This window comes from Girardinichthys multiradiatus, chromosome 1 (assembly GCF_021462225.1).
Source record: "Girardinichthys multiradiatus isolate DD_20200921_A chromosome 1, DD_fGirMul_XY1, whole genome shotgun sequence".
NCBI lineage: Eukaryota > Metazoa > Chordata > Actinopteri > Cyprinodontiformes > Goodeidae > Girardinichthys > Girardinichthys multiradiatus.
In genome coordinates, this window is record NC_061794.1 from 39,222,888 (window position 1) to 39,240,174 (window position 17,287).

A 17,287-nucleotide genomic window follows, 5' to 3' on the forward strand; every position below is an offset into this window, starting at 1 on the left:
TAGTTTTTTTTCCATTGATCCCAACCCGTATATCAATAAGAAAGTCAGCTTGGTTGAGGCATTTACATCAGACTTTACTTAATTATATTTTAGCAAGTAACTTGCTTTTGAGACAGGCCTGATGACATACCTACATGACATTTATTGTTGATATTTTGGGACTGCCTTCAGCATCTGTCTAACTTATCTGCTGTGTATGTTTTTTTCAGCCTTCTCTACATAATAGTCCCATAGGATACACAACAACTCACCAAGAAAGTGGTTTAAAAATGTATCTGGTGCTGTACATTTACTTACTCTGCAATTTTTCCATCCCAACCACCCAGTAAAGTTTGAAAGGCAATTAGGGTTTGGGATGCGCCGATCCAACTTTTAGTGACCACATAGATTTCTGGTTTTCTTTAGGGTTTGGACCACTAATTCTGATTTCCTTTGTAAGGACTATAACAAATACAAACTTATTTGTCTAAACTTTGTTCTAGTTCAACAATTACATGTGACAAACACTGACCAGAAAATAAAAATGTGCTATATCACCACTAATGTGCTTTTTCATTGTGTCCTTGAGAGAAAAACTCATCAATAAAAATGCTGTCAAACAGTTTTAGGAACAGCCCCGCTAATGTTTTTATGGGACGTTTAATCATTGAGCCAGAATGACCTTTGCTGTTAAGAGTCTGGAACTGAAGTTCCTAATGAGACGCACAGAACATGCCGTAGCTTAACTTTGCGGTCAGTAGGGGGTTGTGTATGTTAAAGTCTTAATGTGTGACCATTCAGAAAGGTGGAAAATGTAATCATTAAGCTTAAAATATTCAATGATCTGCATAGGAGAGCGGCAGGCGCATAATGGGGAAATGGTTAAAAATGGTATTTAATGATTAAATTGAAAACTTTAAGCAAAAGAACGTGGGACAGGAGAAGTGATAAGAGCAATAGTAGAAACCAGCAATGAACCACAGAAACCAGAGAGCTTAAAAAATGTGGAGGTGTGATTGAGGCATGGAAACAAGGTGAGTACAATCCACACAATGAATGGCAGACTAGTGGGGAGCAAGGCTAAGGAGCTGAGGAGACGAATGAGGGTACAGAAACACGGATAATCACAAATACAACATAACACCGAAAAACAGAGCTACACATGGAAAACACAGAAATAACACAGAACTCATCAATCACCATTACAAAATCCATGGGATCATGACAAAACTAGACCTCTATCTTTGCTGGCTTCCCCCCTAAAGGATAATATCCTACAATTGGCTAATGATCAGAAAATACATGTAGTTAAGTACATTTTTTCCTGTCAAAAACAAAACAAAACGTAGATACACCCCGAAGTTTTCCTAAACTGATTTGACCATAACAGCAGTGAAGTCATGCAGATTTAGCCACTGCCCACTATGGGACTGATTACTGGAGCTGCAGTGGACTCTGACCTACTCGGCAACAACCCATTGTAAGTCCTAAGGTGTTTGCAAAGAGCAGCCAAAGAGGTATGGAGGACCAATCTTGTCCTAATTAAGAATACATACAGAAATAAATAAATGACTCAGTAAGAGAATTACTGTAAAAGGTAGCTAGAAATATGAATTAGTGTGCCATTAAATGCAACAAAATAATAAAAAGAAGAGATTTGTTCAATAATTGATCAGTTAATCAGATACAAATTTATATTTCTATTTGAATCCACGCTTTTTATTTAAACCACGAATTTTCAAATAATGTTTTATTGAACTACAATTTTCCTTTACTTAATACAAGTGAATTTCTTGCAGTTTTATAGCCCTTTTATTTATTTTATATTTATTACTACCCAAATATATTTAAAACTTGTTTTTCCCTAAAAAAAAATACTTAAAAAAATTATTTTATTGTCCTTTTAATTCTGAAAGACTGACATATTTTTGTATTTTTTTACCCAACTGATTTCCCAGAGCCCATTTATTTCCGTCTGTCTTTTTTACTTTCCTTGGTCACTGTATTACCTTTTTCATCTCAACTTGCAATTGATGATGTAAAACAAAGAGGGCGGGGCAGAGACAGAGGGGGTGGGCTTTGGAACAGCGTCACCATCTCAGCTTCTCTCCTATTGGCTGAGGTCAAGCCCCTAGGAAGTAGCTGCTGATGATGCTTTCCATTACTCTGTAGAGCCAGAACTTGGAAGTCAGAGTTTATGTCATCTCCGAGTTGTAGCATTCCAGTTTCCTGCTTGTCGTACATGTAATAAGCTGAAAAGTAATATGTATACGACTGACTAAATGTTACATAAATATTAAAAAATGACTGAAAACAGTCAAATTAAGAAGGTTTTATTACTATCAATACAAGTGGCAACCATCTTGAATGCAAAAGTCGGGTATGGTTGTGTTGCCCCAACTTTCTGACTTGTAATTCCGACTTTCGGGGGTGTTCGAGTTGAAATTTCCTACTCGGATGTCAGAATTTCCGACCTCTGAGTACAAATGGAATGCATCATGAATCTTGCTAGCAGCGGCTAACTTCTATTACGTTGTTGCTAAAGAAGTCCAGTGTTGTGGATTTGGTGGTAGATAGCGCAGTTAGCCAGGATAGTTTACTGTATTCTGTTGACTCTAACTGAGACAATACTTCAGTTTGCAGAAGTACTAAGAGGAAGTCATGTTTACAGACCCGCTTCCAAACTAAAGCATGACTCAATGACGGACCTTTTCACAATCTAACCAGAGGAAACATATTATAAAAACTTCAATGCCAAATTAACATCATTGAACATTCACAATGATACTTCCTTAATAATATTCAGATTTAAATTTTTCTAAAATAAAGCCTGGTAAAAATGAATGACCATATTAATAACTTTTTTCAAAGTAAACTGTTATTCAAGGATAATTTCTGTCCTGATTAGGAGTTCAGTTTCTATAGATGTCACTATATTTCATTTATATTTCATGTGGGAAATAAAAGGGGAGGTAAAAATAAAACAGAAAGAGATTCACTATTATAAAAATTAACAAAGAAAAAATATAGAGTTCAAGAAAAAATATATGATTTGAAAATTTGTGGTTTAAATAAAAATAGTAGATTAAAATAGAAATATATATTTAAATCTGATTAATTGATCAATTATTAAATAAATCTCTTTTTTAAATTATTTATTGTATTTAATGGCACACTAATTTATTTTTAGCTACCTTTTGGCCCAGTAATTATTTTATTGAGTCATTTATTTATTTCTGTATGTTTTCCTAATTATGGCAGGATTGGTCTTCCATAAAGACAGTCTGTCACTAACCTCTTTGTCAAGTCCAGTCCCGCACTTTGAGGAACTGGAGAAACTTGTAAGTACATGTAAACATCCAATAGTAGCCTGTCTGATTAACCTTCTGAATAGAAAATATTGTTAAGAAGAAATGCGGTTTTTCTCTCAAGTTTTTGTGACATTTTTTAATATTTTACCATAAAAAAGCACTCATAAATAGTGTGTGGAAAAGGGATGTGAAACCTACAAAGACATGAGTACTTAAGTTCAATAAACTAGTGTTTACTGATAATGATTTCATAACTCGTGTTTAGGATACCCTATATAAGCTTTGCCAAAAGTCATGGTTTAATCTGAATGCACTAATTATGCTAGTTTATAGCAACTTTTTACTTGAAAACTTTGTGCATTTCTTTCTATCAGCTGGAGTGAATAAAGGTTCTACAAGAAAATATACATACAATCCATAAAATATAATCCTGTTGGCAAGATTAAATTATCATAAAATTTTAAAATGGTCCACCCCTGCACTAGCTACATCAAAACAATTTGAATTAGTATGTATTGAAATTATTACTTGTATATATAAATTTAGATTTGCTGTGTTGAAGCTAAATGATCATTGAAATTGTATCAGATAACTGCAAATTAAAACTTCCAAGTTTATTGATTGTCCATCTAAAGCAGCATCTTGGAAACAGTGAGTGATGTGTTCCTCTAAGTGTGCTTTAAAGGATTATTAACATGCTTTATTCTACCTGATTCTAAGTTATCAGTTCTCTCAGGGCCAGTAGTGAAAGATAAAACTGGGAAAATATCTAGTATTGATATTTATTGACTAATTGCCTTGGCAGGTGTTTGAACACATTCTTTCGGAAAGATTTCAAGAGTATATAATAACTACTGATAATCAGTTTGGTTTTAAAAATAGGCATTGTTCTAGACCTAAGGGAGTCAGACAAGGTGGAATATTCTCTCCTGTTCTCTTTCATTTGAATCTGGATGATCTTTCGGTAAAGCTAAATGATCGTAAGACTGGTTGCATGGTAGATAACGTTCTTGTTTATAATTTAAAGGATGCTGATAATTTTATGGTTATGGTTTCCAGTATGACATTTTCCTTTATATCTACAAAGAGTGAGCAAAATTTTCCCTCTTTTTAATTAACAGACCAAGTACTGGATGTGCTGAGCACAGTGAAGGTCACGTCTTAGGAGGTGATCTTTGTGATGATGATGTGAAGCAATATTGAAGCTAATTTTTATATATGCACAGATGATGTTAAACAGGCCCTTTTTTGAGTCTATTCAACCTCTTTTTATACGGCTCACTTGTGGTGTAATTACAGTAAAGCCATAATGTAAAAACTGCAGGTGGCTTTTCAGGATGCATTCAAATCTTCCTTAGGCTTCCAAGATGGATGTCTGCAAGTGAAATGTTTGTCAGAAGTAATTTCCCAGCTTTTCATGCCTTACTGAGGGACTATATGCAAAGATTTATGTGCCGTTTGAATGATCCAACACATTTAATAGTAAGAGCTTTGACTGTTTTAACATATGGTGACACAAGGTTTATGTCAAACCTCTATAAACATTTGAACAAGAATATTTTGTGATAGTTTTGTCTGCTCGGAGATTGGTGTTTACATGTGTGTTCATGTGTTTTAATGAAATTGACTTTGTCTGAAAAAATTTGTTTCAGCTACTAAACATCAACTACCAGTACTGTAACCGAGATGCTGCTATTACCCGGCATGACAGCCTAAAAATTATGAGGCTTTTTACCATCCTGACTTTGCTAGGATGTACTTTGTTAAAAGCATCAATGCAGTAGAAGACAAGGCAAGGCAAGTTAATTTGTATAGCACATTTCAACAACAAGTCAATTGAAAGTGCTTTACATGATGAAAAAAAGTACATTTCAGTGGCATGATAAAGGAAAGTAAAGAAAAGTTGGACTAGAAATTGAAATGAATTACCTCAATTTTTTTGTAAAAGCGTAAAATTAAACGAACCCCCTGCAGGAAAAAATCATAAACCCATTTATTAATGCAATCTGTGCTTTTAGGTCCATATTTTTTCACCATAAAATCAAACGGGAGGAAGTAATTCCTTAGAACCATTCTGGACCATTACACGTCTGGCTAATGAGAAACTAAGACATAAGTTCCTGCAAACCTTAACAATAAAAGCTCAAAGCATCTATACTATGCACTCAACTTCAAAAGCTAATTTTATGGCCAATTAAAACAGGTTACAGGTTGTAAAAAGAGAACAGCCTGAATGCTGGGTGCATTGTGTGTTTGTGTTGAACACTGCAATTAGCTTGGAAAACATTTAATAAAGAGTAGATGTCACACTTTTTGTATATGTAATATTTCTATTACTACTGCCAATATAATAATAATAATAATAATAATTTTGTGCTGCTTCTTCAATCTTACTGCAGTAATTCCAGTCTGTAATAATATTTTTTTGCATATATTTAATACATTTTAACAAAACTGTGACAGTATTAACTGTAAAGAATGATACACAATAATCATGATACTACATTTTCCCGTTGTTAAATCTATAGTGTATAAAATGCATTTATACAGATTACCCACAGACGTTTTTCAGCATTTTTGGAAAATAATGGTATATAGGTCCTTCTCAAAATATTAGCATATTGTGATACAGTTCATTATTTTCCATAATGTAATGATGAAAATTTAACATTCATATATTTTAGATTCATTGCACACTAACTGAAATATTTCAGGTCTTTCATTGTCTTAATACAGATGATTTTGGCATACAGCTCATGAAAACCAAAAATTCCTATCTCACAAAATTAGCATATCATTAAAAGGGTCTCTAAACGAGCTATGAACCTAATCATCTGAATCAACAAGTTAACTCTAAACACCTGCAAATGATTCCTGAGGCCTTTAAAACTCCCAGCCTGGTTCATCACTCAAAACCCCAATCATGGGTAAGACTGCCGACCTGACTGCTGTCCAGAAGGCCACTATTGACACCCTCAAGCAAGAGGGTAAGACACAGAAAGAAATTTCTGAACGAATAGGCTGTTCCCAGAGTGCTGTATCAAGGCACCTCAGTGGGAAGTCTGTGGGAAGGAAAAAGTGTGGCAGAAAACGCTGCACAACGAGAAGAGGTGACCGGACCCTGAGGAAGATTGTGGAGAAAGGCCGATTCCAGACCTTGGGGGACCTGTGGAAGCAGTGGACTGAGTGGAGTAGAAACATCCAGAGCCACCGTGCACAGGCGTGTGCAGGAAATGGGCTACAGGTGCCGCATTCCCCAGGTCAAGCCACTTTTGAACCAGAAACAGCGGCAGAAGCGCCTGACCTGGACTACAGAGAAGCAGCACTGGACTGTTGCTCAGTGGTCCAAAGTACTTTTTTCGGATGAAAGCAAATTCTGCATGTCATTCGGAAATCAAGGTGCCAGAGTCTGGAGGAAGACTGGGGAGAAGGAAATGCCAAAATGCCAGAAGTCCAGTGTCAAGTACCCACAGTCAGTGATGGTCTGGGGTGCCGTGTCAGCTGCTGGTGTTGGTCCACTGTGTTTTATCAAGGGCAGGGTCAATGCAGCTAGCTATCAGTAGATTTTGGAGCACTTCATGCTTCCATCTGCTGAAAAGCTTTATGGAGATGAAGATTTCATTTTTCAGCACGACCTGGCACCTGCTCACAGTGCCAAAACCACTGGTAAATGGTTTACTGACCATGGTATCACTGTGCTCAATTGGCCTGCCAACTCTCCTGACCTGAACCCCATAGAGAATCTGTGGGATATTGTGAAGAGAACGTTGAGAGACTCAAGACCCAACACTCTGGATGAGCTAAAGGCCGCTATCGAAGCATCCTGGGCCTCCATAAGACCTCAGCAGTGCCACAGGCTGATTGCCTCCATGCCACGCCGCATTGAAGCAGTCATTTCTGCAAAAGGATTCCAGACCAAGTATTGAGTGCATAACTGTACATGATTATTTGAAGGTTGACGTTTTTTGTATTAAAAACACTTTTCTTTTATTGGTCGGATGAAATATGCTAATTTAGTGAGATAGGAATTTTGGGTTTTCATGAGCTGTATGCCAAAATCATCCGTATTAAGACAATAAAAGACCTGAAATATTTCAGTTAGTGTGCAATGAATCTAAAATATATGAATGTTAAATTTTCATCATTACATTATGGAAAATAATGAACTTTATCACAATATGCTAATATTTTGAGAAGGACCTGTACATGTTTTTATTTAGCATTTTACTCAACTTTACTCTTGAAGAAGTAATAACATGGGCTAAGACATTGGTCTTTCCCTACTCTATTAAAGTCTATAAAAACCCAGTTTGTGCCTAATTACATTAGCTGTTTTGTCTTGTTAAGTGCTGCATTAAACGTTCGATACCATACATAGATTTTAATGCAAAGACTTCTGTCAGTTCAGTCAATACTGTCATACAGTCATAAACCTCGTTTTGACAAGAGTAAAGCCTGAAGTCTATTGACTAAATTAAGTTTTGAAGTCTTGTCTTGATGTCTCTGCTTGTGTTTATGTAGGTATGACAGATAGCAGAAGTGGTACTCTGTCTTCAGACTAATCTGCCTGGAGTATGGCTCTGCTCCTGCACCTTCTGGCCTGTGCCTTTGGCCTGGGTTCCTGGGTGGCAGTGAACGGTTTGTGGGTGGAACTTCCCCTCATCGTCAATGCTCTGCCTGAAGGTTGGGAGCTCCCCTCGTACCTCACAGTCATCATCCAGCTGGCCAACCTAGGACCTCTGCTGGTCACCCTCATGCACAAACTGTGCCCAGGTCGTCTTAATGAGCATGCTGTCATTTACTCCATCCTCTCTATCGGCATCCTCTCTTGCATCCTGCTCATCTTCTTCTGGGACAAAACAACGATTGTAGCAGGGGCGTCACACAGCACTGCCTTCTTTATCCTCACCTTCTTCCTCTCTCTTGTGGACTGCACATCTTCGGTTACCTTCCTCCCCTTTATGATGCAGCTTCCAGCTAAATATATCACCACTTATTTTATTGGAGAGGGGTTGAGTGGTTTTATTCCTGGTGTACTTGCTTTGGCGCAAGGTGTCGGCATGGCCAAGTGCGTCAACAGCTCTCAGACTTTAGGAAACTACACAGACGAGGAAGTGTGGTCATTGCAAACAGAGTATCATTCTCCAAACTTTTCCACACAGGTGTTTTTCTCTTTCCTGGTAGCCATGATGTGCATAAGCTTGGCTGCTTTTGTTGGACTGAACAGGCTTCCTCGGACATTCGAGCTGTCCACCGCAAACCTTGTGCCGGACACAGTGGGTTCAGTCAGCTCTGGGTTGGACAACCCAGGAGTGGAGGCTGATGGAGAGGGTGAGAAAAGTCAGAGGACAGTGGAAGAAAACAGCAGACCTCTGCTGGTTGAAGCACAACATTCCATGTACCAGCTGGCCTGCATCTACTTTCTAGTGATTTGGGTCAATGCTGCGACTAATGGACTGCTGCCTTCGGTCCAAACGTATTCCTGCATGCCGTATGGCAATCTTGCCTATCACCTTTCTGCAGCTCTGGCCTCGGTGGCCAACCCAGTGGCTTGCACTATTGCAATGTTCTTCCAAAACAGGTAAAATTATGTGATTTTCCTTTCCAATGGGTTTCCAGGTTCCCAAAGTAACATTTAAGCAAGTTTTCATTTCTGAACAAATGTATTTAGTTAGTTTGTTCATCCATAATGTCACTCATGAAACTGATGAAATTATGAAAATGAAAAAATGTAAATACAACCAAGCTATTGACTCTATAGGTACATAGTGCATCCTGACTGAATATGTGTTAGGGACACCACTAGTTCAGACACAGCTACGGGAAGAAGAAAGTTATCAAAACTGTCAACACAGTCATGGTGAAAAACAAGTGCACCCTTGCTGCTTTGATCGGATTTCAGAGCGAAAGCAGCAGTTAGGTGCTACAATTTAGATGCAGTTGATTAATAGATCATCAGCAAGCGTGACTTCATCCATAAAAGCAGGAGTTTTGATAGTTTGGGGCTCTGGGGCATACAGGTGTGTGTTAACACAATGCCAAAGCAGAAAGAAACCAGCAATGACACAGCAATGCAACAAACTGAAGCTGCCTATCAGTCTGGGAAGGGTTATAATACCTTATCCAAACAATTCAAACTAATTCTACAAAAAGACAGATTGTTCACAAGTGGAAAACATTTAAGACATCTCCGCAAATTCATTCCAAGGTTCCTGTTTACAGCTCAGAAGTGCAAACAACACACAAGCTCTATTGCAGAGGCTACAGGCCTCAATAAGCCTCAGTAAATGCTAAATTGTAGAGTTTATTAGGGAAACATTTGAAAAAAAAAACACTGAAAACATGGCTTATTTTGAAAGGTTGCCAGTAAAAGTATCTCTACAAAGCATAAGGCCGCAGGATTTTGCCAGGTTCCATCTGAGGGAACTCCAAGACATGTTCGATGTCCTTCAGACAGATGAGACCAACGTACAGATGTCTTACACAGCACCACTTTTAGTGAAAACCAAACCCAGCACACAAGCACAAACTGTGGTGAAGGGGTGATGATTTGGGTTTATTTGGAACTATAGAATTAGTTTGTAATTCATATGGTCAAAGTTGATCTGGTGTGGGCTTTCAGAGCATGCAGCTGAGATCACAGAACCAAAGGGGCATGGCCCACTATTTGCAGCATTCACCACAGCCATACGCAGAAATGTGTGTTTGGGGATTTATGCTATATCTGGCTGAGCTCAGCGTCACGACTCTCATACAGGCTGTCCAAATGCATTCAGTACTTCCAATACTAGTGATCATCTGCATCACAATCATCTGATTAACGTATTTCTCTGATTACAATCAAGTGGGTCTGCATTGTTGGGCTCCATAGACTGTGCTGCTGCTGTGTTTGAGTCGGCTTGTATCGCTGTGCCCCACTTGTTCGGAAATCCAGTTTTACCCTCAGAGCTCATGGTTGTCTCCAGAGTTGGATCAGAGGAGTAATTTTGGTGGGTTGACTTCAACCTCCCATTCTGTGTCAAGACCTTTCAGCTAATCGCCAGTAGTAAAGAACATTTGTAGATCATGGACTGAAAGGATGATATCATCAGGCCTAATGAGTAGAGCATGAGGCTTTCTGTATATTTCTGTCCAACAGATGTCCTCTGAAATCATGAAATTCATCAACAGGACAATGTACCCAAGAACATCAGCAAACCAGTAAAAGAAAAGCAAAAATGGAAAAGAATCAGTGTGTTGCAATGGCTTCCTGAATGTGATGACCTCAACCAGACTGAAATGCTTCAGGACTTTAGGAGACTTCGCATAAAAAAATGTCTGCAAACCTTAACTGGAACAAGGAGGATCCAAGTTTCTCCATTTCAGCTCTTTGTGGCTAAAGGTGGTGTCACAAGCCAATGAATCATAGAGTGTGTTTCATTTTTTCCCATGACTGTGTTGACAGCACTGTGCATCATCAGGCCATCAGTAATAAATTCCTCAGGCTCTGTGGGTTGTGGGGTTGGGTCTCTGTGGATTAGGTTTACTTCAGACAGATGTCTCTAGATTCCATCACATTGGTGTCTGGGGAGATCGTTGTTTTCCTTCTCAGATTTATAAAACTCTGAGTACAAAACTCTCTCCTTATCATAAGTCATTTAGTTTAGAAGGTCACCAGAAAAGAGTCCAGTTGGTCTCAGGTCGGAATACAGCAACATTATTGTATAGTGTATTTACTGCCCAAAGTTATTCATACCCCAGACACATTTAGATTTAAAAATATTTTTATTCAACCAAGAAGTTTATTTCTGACAGGAAAGGAGACAGGCATCTCTCAAAAGGTAATAAAACAATATAAATTAAGTATTTTTATTTACATTTTACTAAATATTGCATGTCGAAAAATATTAATAGCCTTCTTATTAATCAATGGGAAAATCTTTATTGGCATTACAGCAATCAAATCTTTCTCTTAACTGCTGGGAAGCGTTTTTCATGTTTCCACTGGTATTTTGATTTATCTTTGGTGATGAGCTTCAAGTCTTTGAGGTTGAAAGGCCTCCTTGCCATCACCCTAATCTTTTGCTCCCTCCAGTTTTCAAGGTGGAAAATGTTAATCTTTGTATTACTTCCAGTTAGAAGAAACAATTTAAAAGCGATGTCAAAAGATTACTTAATACCTAAATGTGACAGGGGTATGAATAATTTAGGATTAACTGTATGTGTACCTGAATATTGCTTTTCTACATGTATAAAAATGTAGAATCTTCGGTGCCTTGTAAAAGATGACACTTACAAACTTGAATATATATACTGGGGAGATTTTATGTGATAAATCAATGCAAAGTATTGCATAATTGTGAAGTGGAAACAAGTTATGTTGACGACAGGGCTTTCAAAATGTTTTAAAAATTGAAATAAAAGTGTGGTGTACATTTTTATTCAGCCCCACTGAGTCAATACTTTCTAGAACAAGCTTTCGCTGCAGCTACAGCTGCAAGTGTTTTGGCATATTATAGAATCTGTAGAGAGGGATTCTCCAGTCTTGTCAAAGATTCTCAATTGGATTTAGGTCAGACTTTGACTGGGCCATTGTGAAATAAATATGTTTTAATTAAAACCTTCTGTTGTAGCTCTGACCGTGTGATCTGGGTTGTTGTCCGGCTGCTTTTGTAGGATTGCACTTTATGTAGCTCCATCCATCTTCACATCAGCTCTGATCAGTCGCTCTGTCCCTTCTGAAAAGTATTTCCACAGCATGATGCTGCCACCATCATGTTTAAAATTCAAGGGGTATAAATTATGGAAGTAAAATAGTCTCATTAAAATCAGAAATTTTTTAGACATTGAATTTATAACACTGAATTTTCATCCTGTGCAATTATGTATGTGAATTTTTTTTGTACTTGAAATTTGCCAGCAAAAATCCACCTGCAAGAATTCGCCTGAAAAAAATCGCCTGCAAAAATTCATCTTCAAATGTGTTGACCTTCTGGTGACTCAAGCCAAAGCAATCAGCTCTCGATCGAGTCGAGCGTCTTTTAGCCAATCAGATTACGCTTATTTGATCACGTGACACACCATTGCCTTGGGCAGAGGCGAGTCTCTTCACAGTTTGCTGGATAGTGGCTTAATGAAGATCAGTGATGAGATTTTTCTGCCAAAAATATATTATTACAAAACGCCAGGTAATTAACACCCATTTGAATCTCATCACTGATCTTCATTAAGCCACTATCCAGCAAACTGTGAAGAGACTCGCCTCTGCCCAAGGCAATGGTGTGTCACGTGATCAAATAAGCGTAATCTGATTGGCTAAAAGACGCTCGACTCGATCGAGAGCTGATTGCTTTGGCTTGAGTCACCAGAAGGTCAACACATTTGAAGATGAATTTTTGCAGGCAAATTTTAAGTACAAAAAAAATTGACATACATAATTGCACTGGATAAAAATTCAGTGTTATAAATTCAATGTCTAAAAAATGTCTGACTCTAATGAGACTATTTTACTTCCATAATAAATACTTTTGCAAGGCGCTGTATCTTTTATTTTTCACTGTCATTCAGATAAATATCCTCAGCATAAGGTAAATCAAAGTCAAAGCTGTTTTGATCTTTTACTTCTATAAGGAGACTGCATCTAACAGACCTTGTTTGTTTTCAGGTCTCTGATATTTCTTGGCATGCTGACCGTGTTGGGGACAGGCTTTGGCAGCTATAACATGGCTATGGCAGCTATGAGTCCTTGTCCTTTGCTTCGTGGGTCTGCAGTGGGAGAGGCGATCATCGTGAGTCATTATTCGTCCGTTTTTGTCACAAAAATGACAAAGTTCAACTCCTGCAGCATGACAAATGACGTCACTTTTTTGAGTTTTAATTGTGTTTCTGTGTTCCCGTTTAATCAGTGAGATAAGTATATGAGTCTGTTCTTCTATTTCCACCAGGTACTCTCCTGGCTCTTATTTACCGGGACGCTGTCTTATGTCAAGGTGATGGTGGGCGTTATCCTGAGAGACCGAAGCCACAGCGCCCTCATCTGGTGTGGAGCTGCAGCTCAGACGGGCTCACTGGTCGGCTCTGTCACCATGTTCCCGCTGGTTAGCGTTTACCAGCTCTTCAAGTCAGGGGACTTCTGCAACACTCTGTGTCCTTCAGGAAAGTCGGGCTGACAGTCTCAAGACTCTAAGCTAAAGAGACAGATTTGTGCTTTAAAATGTTTGTTCATTTAATTAATTTCCAGCAGCAAATCAAATGGACCCATGTTTATCGCCTAAATGAAAAAACAAAAACAAAACATTTGTTCCTGAGTGACTGCAATAATTATAGAGATTGTTTTGGCTTTACCATGTTAGTAATTAGCCCTCTGCCACGTTTGTATAAATGTTCCTGGAGTGAAAATCTGTAACCTTTAAACAGAGACAAACTGCAGCTCTGAAAGGGGGCTGTACATTTTTCTGGCCAGCAGATGTCACAAGAACACCTTTAAAACACATGGGTAGACATCGACATCATACTGTGCAGACAAAGTGGAATGCATTGATTCCTTTTGACTTCCACCTGTAATCTCAACATTTTAACGTGCAGCTTAATAAGTTCAGTCATTCTGCTTCACATGTTGGCCAAATCAAATTTCCAGTTAAAATTGTGTTCTTTTGAATTTTGTGCTTAATTTTGCTTTTAATTTCACTCACTACCTTCAAAACAACAGTGTGTTGAAGCCAGATTATAACAAAGTTTCTTTCATTCAATTTAGGACTGTTTAAGACATTTTGTAAGATCATCATAATTCAAATTTAGAAGCCACAATAAAAATCAAAAATATGCAGAATTTAATTAAAACACAAGTTAAAAGTACCTTTAATTTAAAAATGTAATTTTTTAGCTTCGGCATGGGACTCGAATGTTCTTACACCAAACACACACTTCGCCACCTTCCTACAGTCTATAATTAAATGTCAGATAAGAACAATTATGGAAAATCCAGCCACATGTAAGACTTTTCAGGGGATCCAATTAAGTTTTTAAAATGTAAGACTTTTTAATGTTGTTTTTTTTTTTTGGACCCTGATTATTTGAATAAACATTTTATTTTAGGTTCTTGATCATAAACATTGCATTTGGAAATGGTTTAACAACTGAAGGACAAAAGTTTATTTTTACTCAATGTTATGCTATGATGAAGGCCTTGTCACAAATCTTGGCCAGTCTTTCTTTAAAAAGGTCAGATTTCAGTGTTTATGATGCTACAGTTAAGCTAACTGTGTTAAAATCTGAGATAAGATGAATACGTTTAAAATATCTCAAATCATTTTGTCTTTGTTATAAAATAATAGTAAAACCCTGTTTTACAGCAACACCTGTCTTTCACAGACCTCTGCTTCTAATATTAATGATTATTGATCACTCAGGTGGAAAGAAATCAGAATAGGCTAAAACTGGTATCAGCAGGATAAAGCTTTATGTTGGATTGGAAGTTGGCCATTGCCCTATTTGGTGCATCTTTAGTTATAGTAGGTCTTGGTCACCTTTATCACCCAAAGCAAAACTACAGACAAGCATGTGTAAAAAAGAAACATTAGCTCCACCATATGACTAAAACATGTTGCTAACACACTGTTGCACCAAAATTAAAGTCTGTGTGATAAATCAGCTATTAAATGATTAATAAAAAGGTTTTACATATTGCAGATTGGGCTGAAATTGTTGTCTTCCATTGTCACCACTGAAACAAAGACCACGATGGTCTTTTAATGTTATACACCAGTCATGGAAGATGACAAACACTCCAACAAAGGCAAAATCCGCAATATTATGAAGCTAGACAAATTATTCCATAAAAGGTTTGCTACCAACCCTTCAAGGAGGACGTAGGGTCAACCCTGAAGACCAAAGGGTAGTTTCCTCTCAGCAGCTGTTCTCCTTCTCTACTCTTCAGGAGAGGGAGAGGTTCCCCGGCCGAGGCCTGTGGGGGAGCATGGGGGTGGTGAGGAGGGCTCTAATTACTGATGCTCAGCGGGGGCTGATGGCTGTTGCTCCTGTCGCTGGTCACTTGGGAGCTTTTCTGACCCCGACACAGAGTAAAAACAAAAAGATAAGGAAGGCAAAACGGGGCCACAATTAGCCCTATGCAGCCTCCAGGGCCCGGGATCAGTGAAGGAGAAGCACAGATGGGACTTTCTCACTTGGATTTGCTGAATCCACATTGCAGTGTGTATAAATCGAGCAGAAACCACTGCAGACGGCTGCTGATGCAAGCTCGCAGAATGGATTTCTATGAAATCCTAATAAACTCAAACAGATTTATTATTTTGGCCTTTAAATAGAGCAGAGATAGATCATCTGATCACCTTAAGAGTGTTTGTCAGACCTGCTCCTCTTCATTGAGCATGACCTTGGATGTTTGTATGCAACTAAAAGGATTTTCTCCACACTTGATTAGCTAAACTCCTTGATTGGCTCTGGGCTTTTGAGTGTGGGGAAATAACAAAGCAGAAAAAGAAAAGTGTATCTTTCCCTTGGAGTGTCAGATGGTCCCATTGCTGCTCCAGCTGGTCAGGAGGGGCCGTGGCCACCTGGATGTTGTGTCCCGGTCCTGTGAGATCCTGCAGTCTCCTCTGCCATGTGAAAACTCCACTTACTACGCCACTGAGAAGTCCATCTGCTCAGGTCGACACCTCCCAAATAGTCCCCCCAGCCCTCAACACAAACACAGCTCCCCCTTCAGTCCCCTCTCTCCATACTTGCTTCCCTCCAGCCACAGCGCCTCTCAGCTAAATGAGCAGTATGTCGGATGGAAGGAGGATTTACCCTTCCTTCAGCTGGATAAGGGAATAAATTCGCAGCTGCGTGATGCAATGAATGGAGGAACCCACCTGCACTCCTGCAGCATGGCTGCTGAATCGACAGATGTGTCACCTGTGCATGACTTTGCACAGTTTTTTCTTCTGAGACACAGCTGCTGGGTTCAAGGAGTCTGCCTTCTCTCTTCAGAACTTCAGAACTGCACAATATTTTCAATCAAAATCAATATGGCAGTTTCAATCTGTGCAATAATGTTATCACAAAGGATTGCTTGCATTGCAGTAATGTGTGGGCTATAATACTGTAGGTGGCTCTGCATTACAGTAATATAAATGGCCAGTTGGATGGACTTTCATTACCTTTTATACAAACACAGGATAAACAAAGTATTCGCCCCTTATAACGGTTTCAGATCAACATCATTAATGTCAGATAAAGATAATCTGACTAAATATAAAATGCTGCATCCAAATGACTATTTCATTTAATATGGGATAAAAGCTAGCCATACCAATGCTGAAAACGTAATTACCCCTAAACCTAATAACTAGTTGTACCATCACTGGCAGCAACTGCCATCAAGGGTTTGTAATAACTGGCAGTGAGTCTTTTACATTGATTTGGGTTTTTGAGTTTGAACAGCCTGTTTAAGATAATTGCCCAGCATCTCAATCAAATCTAAGTCTGGACTTTACCGTACTCAGAGGTAGGCTTGCTGGTGTGATTTGGCTCATTCTCCTGTTTCAGGATTTTTTTGCTGGCTCCATTCGTTAGAGGAAGTCATCCTGGACCTGAAGCTGGAAAGTTGCCCCAAGCCATCATGCTACCACCTTAATGACTGTTGTGACATTGTTATTTTTCTAAAATGCTGCAAGTTTTAAGCCAGATGTAACAGGATTCATACTTCACAAATAGTTCCTCTTTAGTCTTGTTGGTCCACAGAATATTTTCTCAAAAGGTTTGGACATCATAAAGTTGTTTTTCAGTAAATGTGAGACGGGTCTTTCTCTTCTTTTTGATCAGAGGTTTAATTAGCCTTGTACATCTCCCATGGAGGCCGTTTTTACCCAGCTTCTTTCATATTGTTAAGTCATGAACTCTGACCTTAACTGTGGTAACTGAGGCCTACAATGCTTCAGATGTAGCTCTGGGTTCCTTATTGACCTCCTGGATAAGTCGTTAATGCGCCCTTAGAATAATTTTGTGTTGGGTTGGCC

General features: G+C 38.5%; 1 protein-coding gene across 2 annotated transcripts; it reads left to right on the top strand.

The window, feature by feature from the left end:
* Positions 1-745: 745 nt before the first annotated feature.
* On the top strand, positions 746-14,956 carry slc52a3 (solute carrier family 52 member 3). Of its 2 annotated transcripts, none has more exons than XM_047380907.1 (4): positions 746-1,013; positions 7,812-8,871; positions 12,934-13,057; positions 13,214-14,956. In XM_047380907.1, exons 2-4 carry the CDS (start codon positions 7,865-7,867, stop codon positions 13,436-13,438), a joined length of 1,356 nt encoding a protein of 451 aa, XP_047236863.1. In that variant the 5' UTR covers positions 746-1,013; positions 7,812-7,864; the 3' UTR covers positions 13,439-14,956. The 2 variants fall into 2 exon arrangements, with proteins under 2 accessions (XP_047236863.1, XP_047236947.1); XM_047380991.1 differs by lacking the exon at positions 746-1,013 and adding an exon at positions 3,276-3,320.
* Positions 14,957-17,287: the final 2,331 nt, after the last annotated feature.

What these genes read in the sequence shown, in the direction of transcription:
- slc52a3 (XM_047380907.1), top strand. Translation starts at nt 7,865, where the DNA reads ATGGCTCTGCTCCTGCACCTTCTGGCCTGTGCCTTTGGCCTGGGTTCC. An exon ending in GCAATGTTCTTCCAAAACAG is followed by an intron (nt 8,872 to 12,933) that starts GTAAAATTATGT and finishes GTTTGTTTTCAG; the next exon opens with GTCTCTGATATTTCTTGGCA. An exon ending in CAGTGGGAGAGGCGATCATC is followed by an intron (nt 13,058 to 13,213) that starts GTGAGTCATTAT and finishes TATTTCCACCAG; the next exon opens with GTACTCTCCTGGCTCTTATT.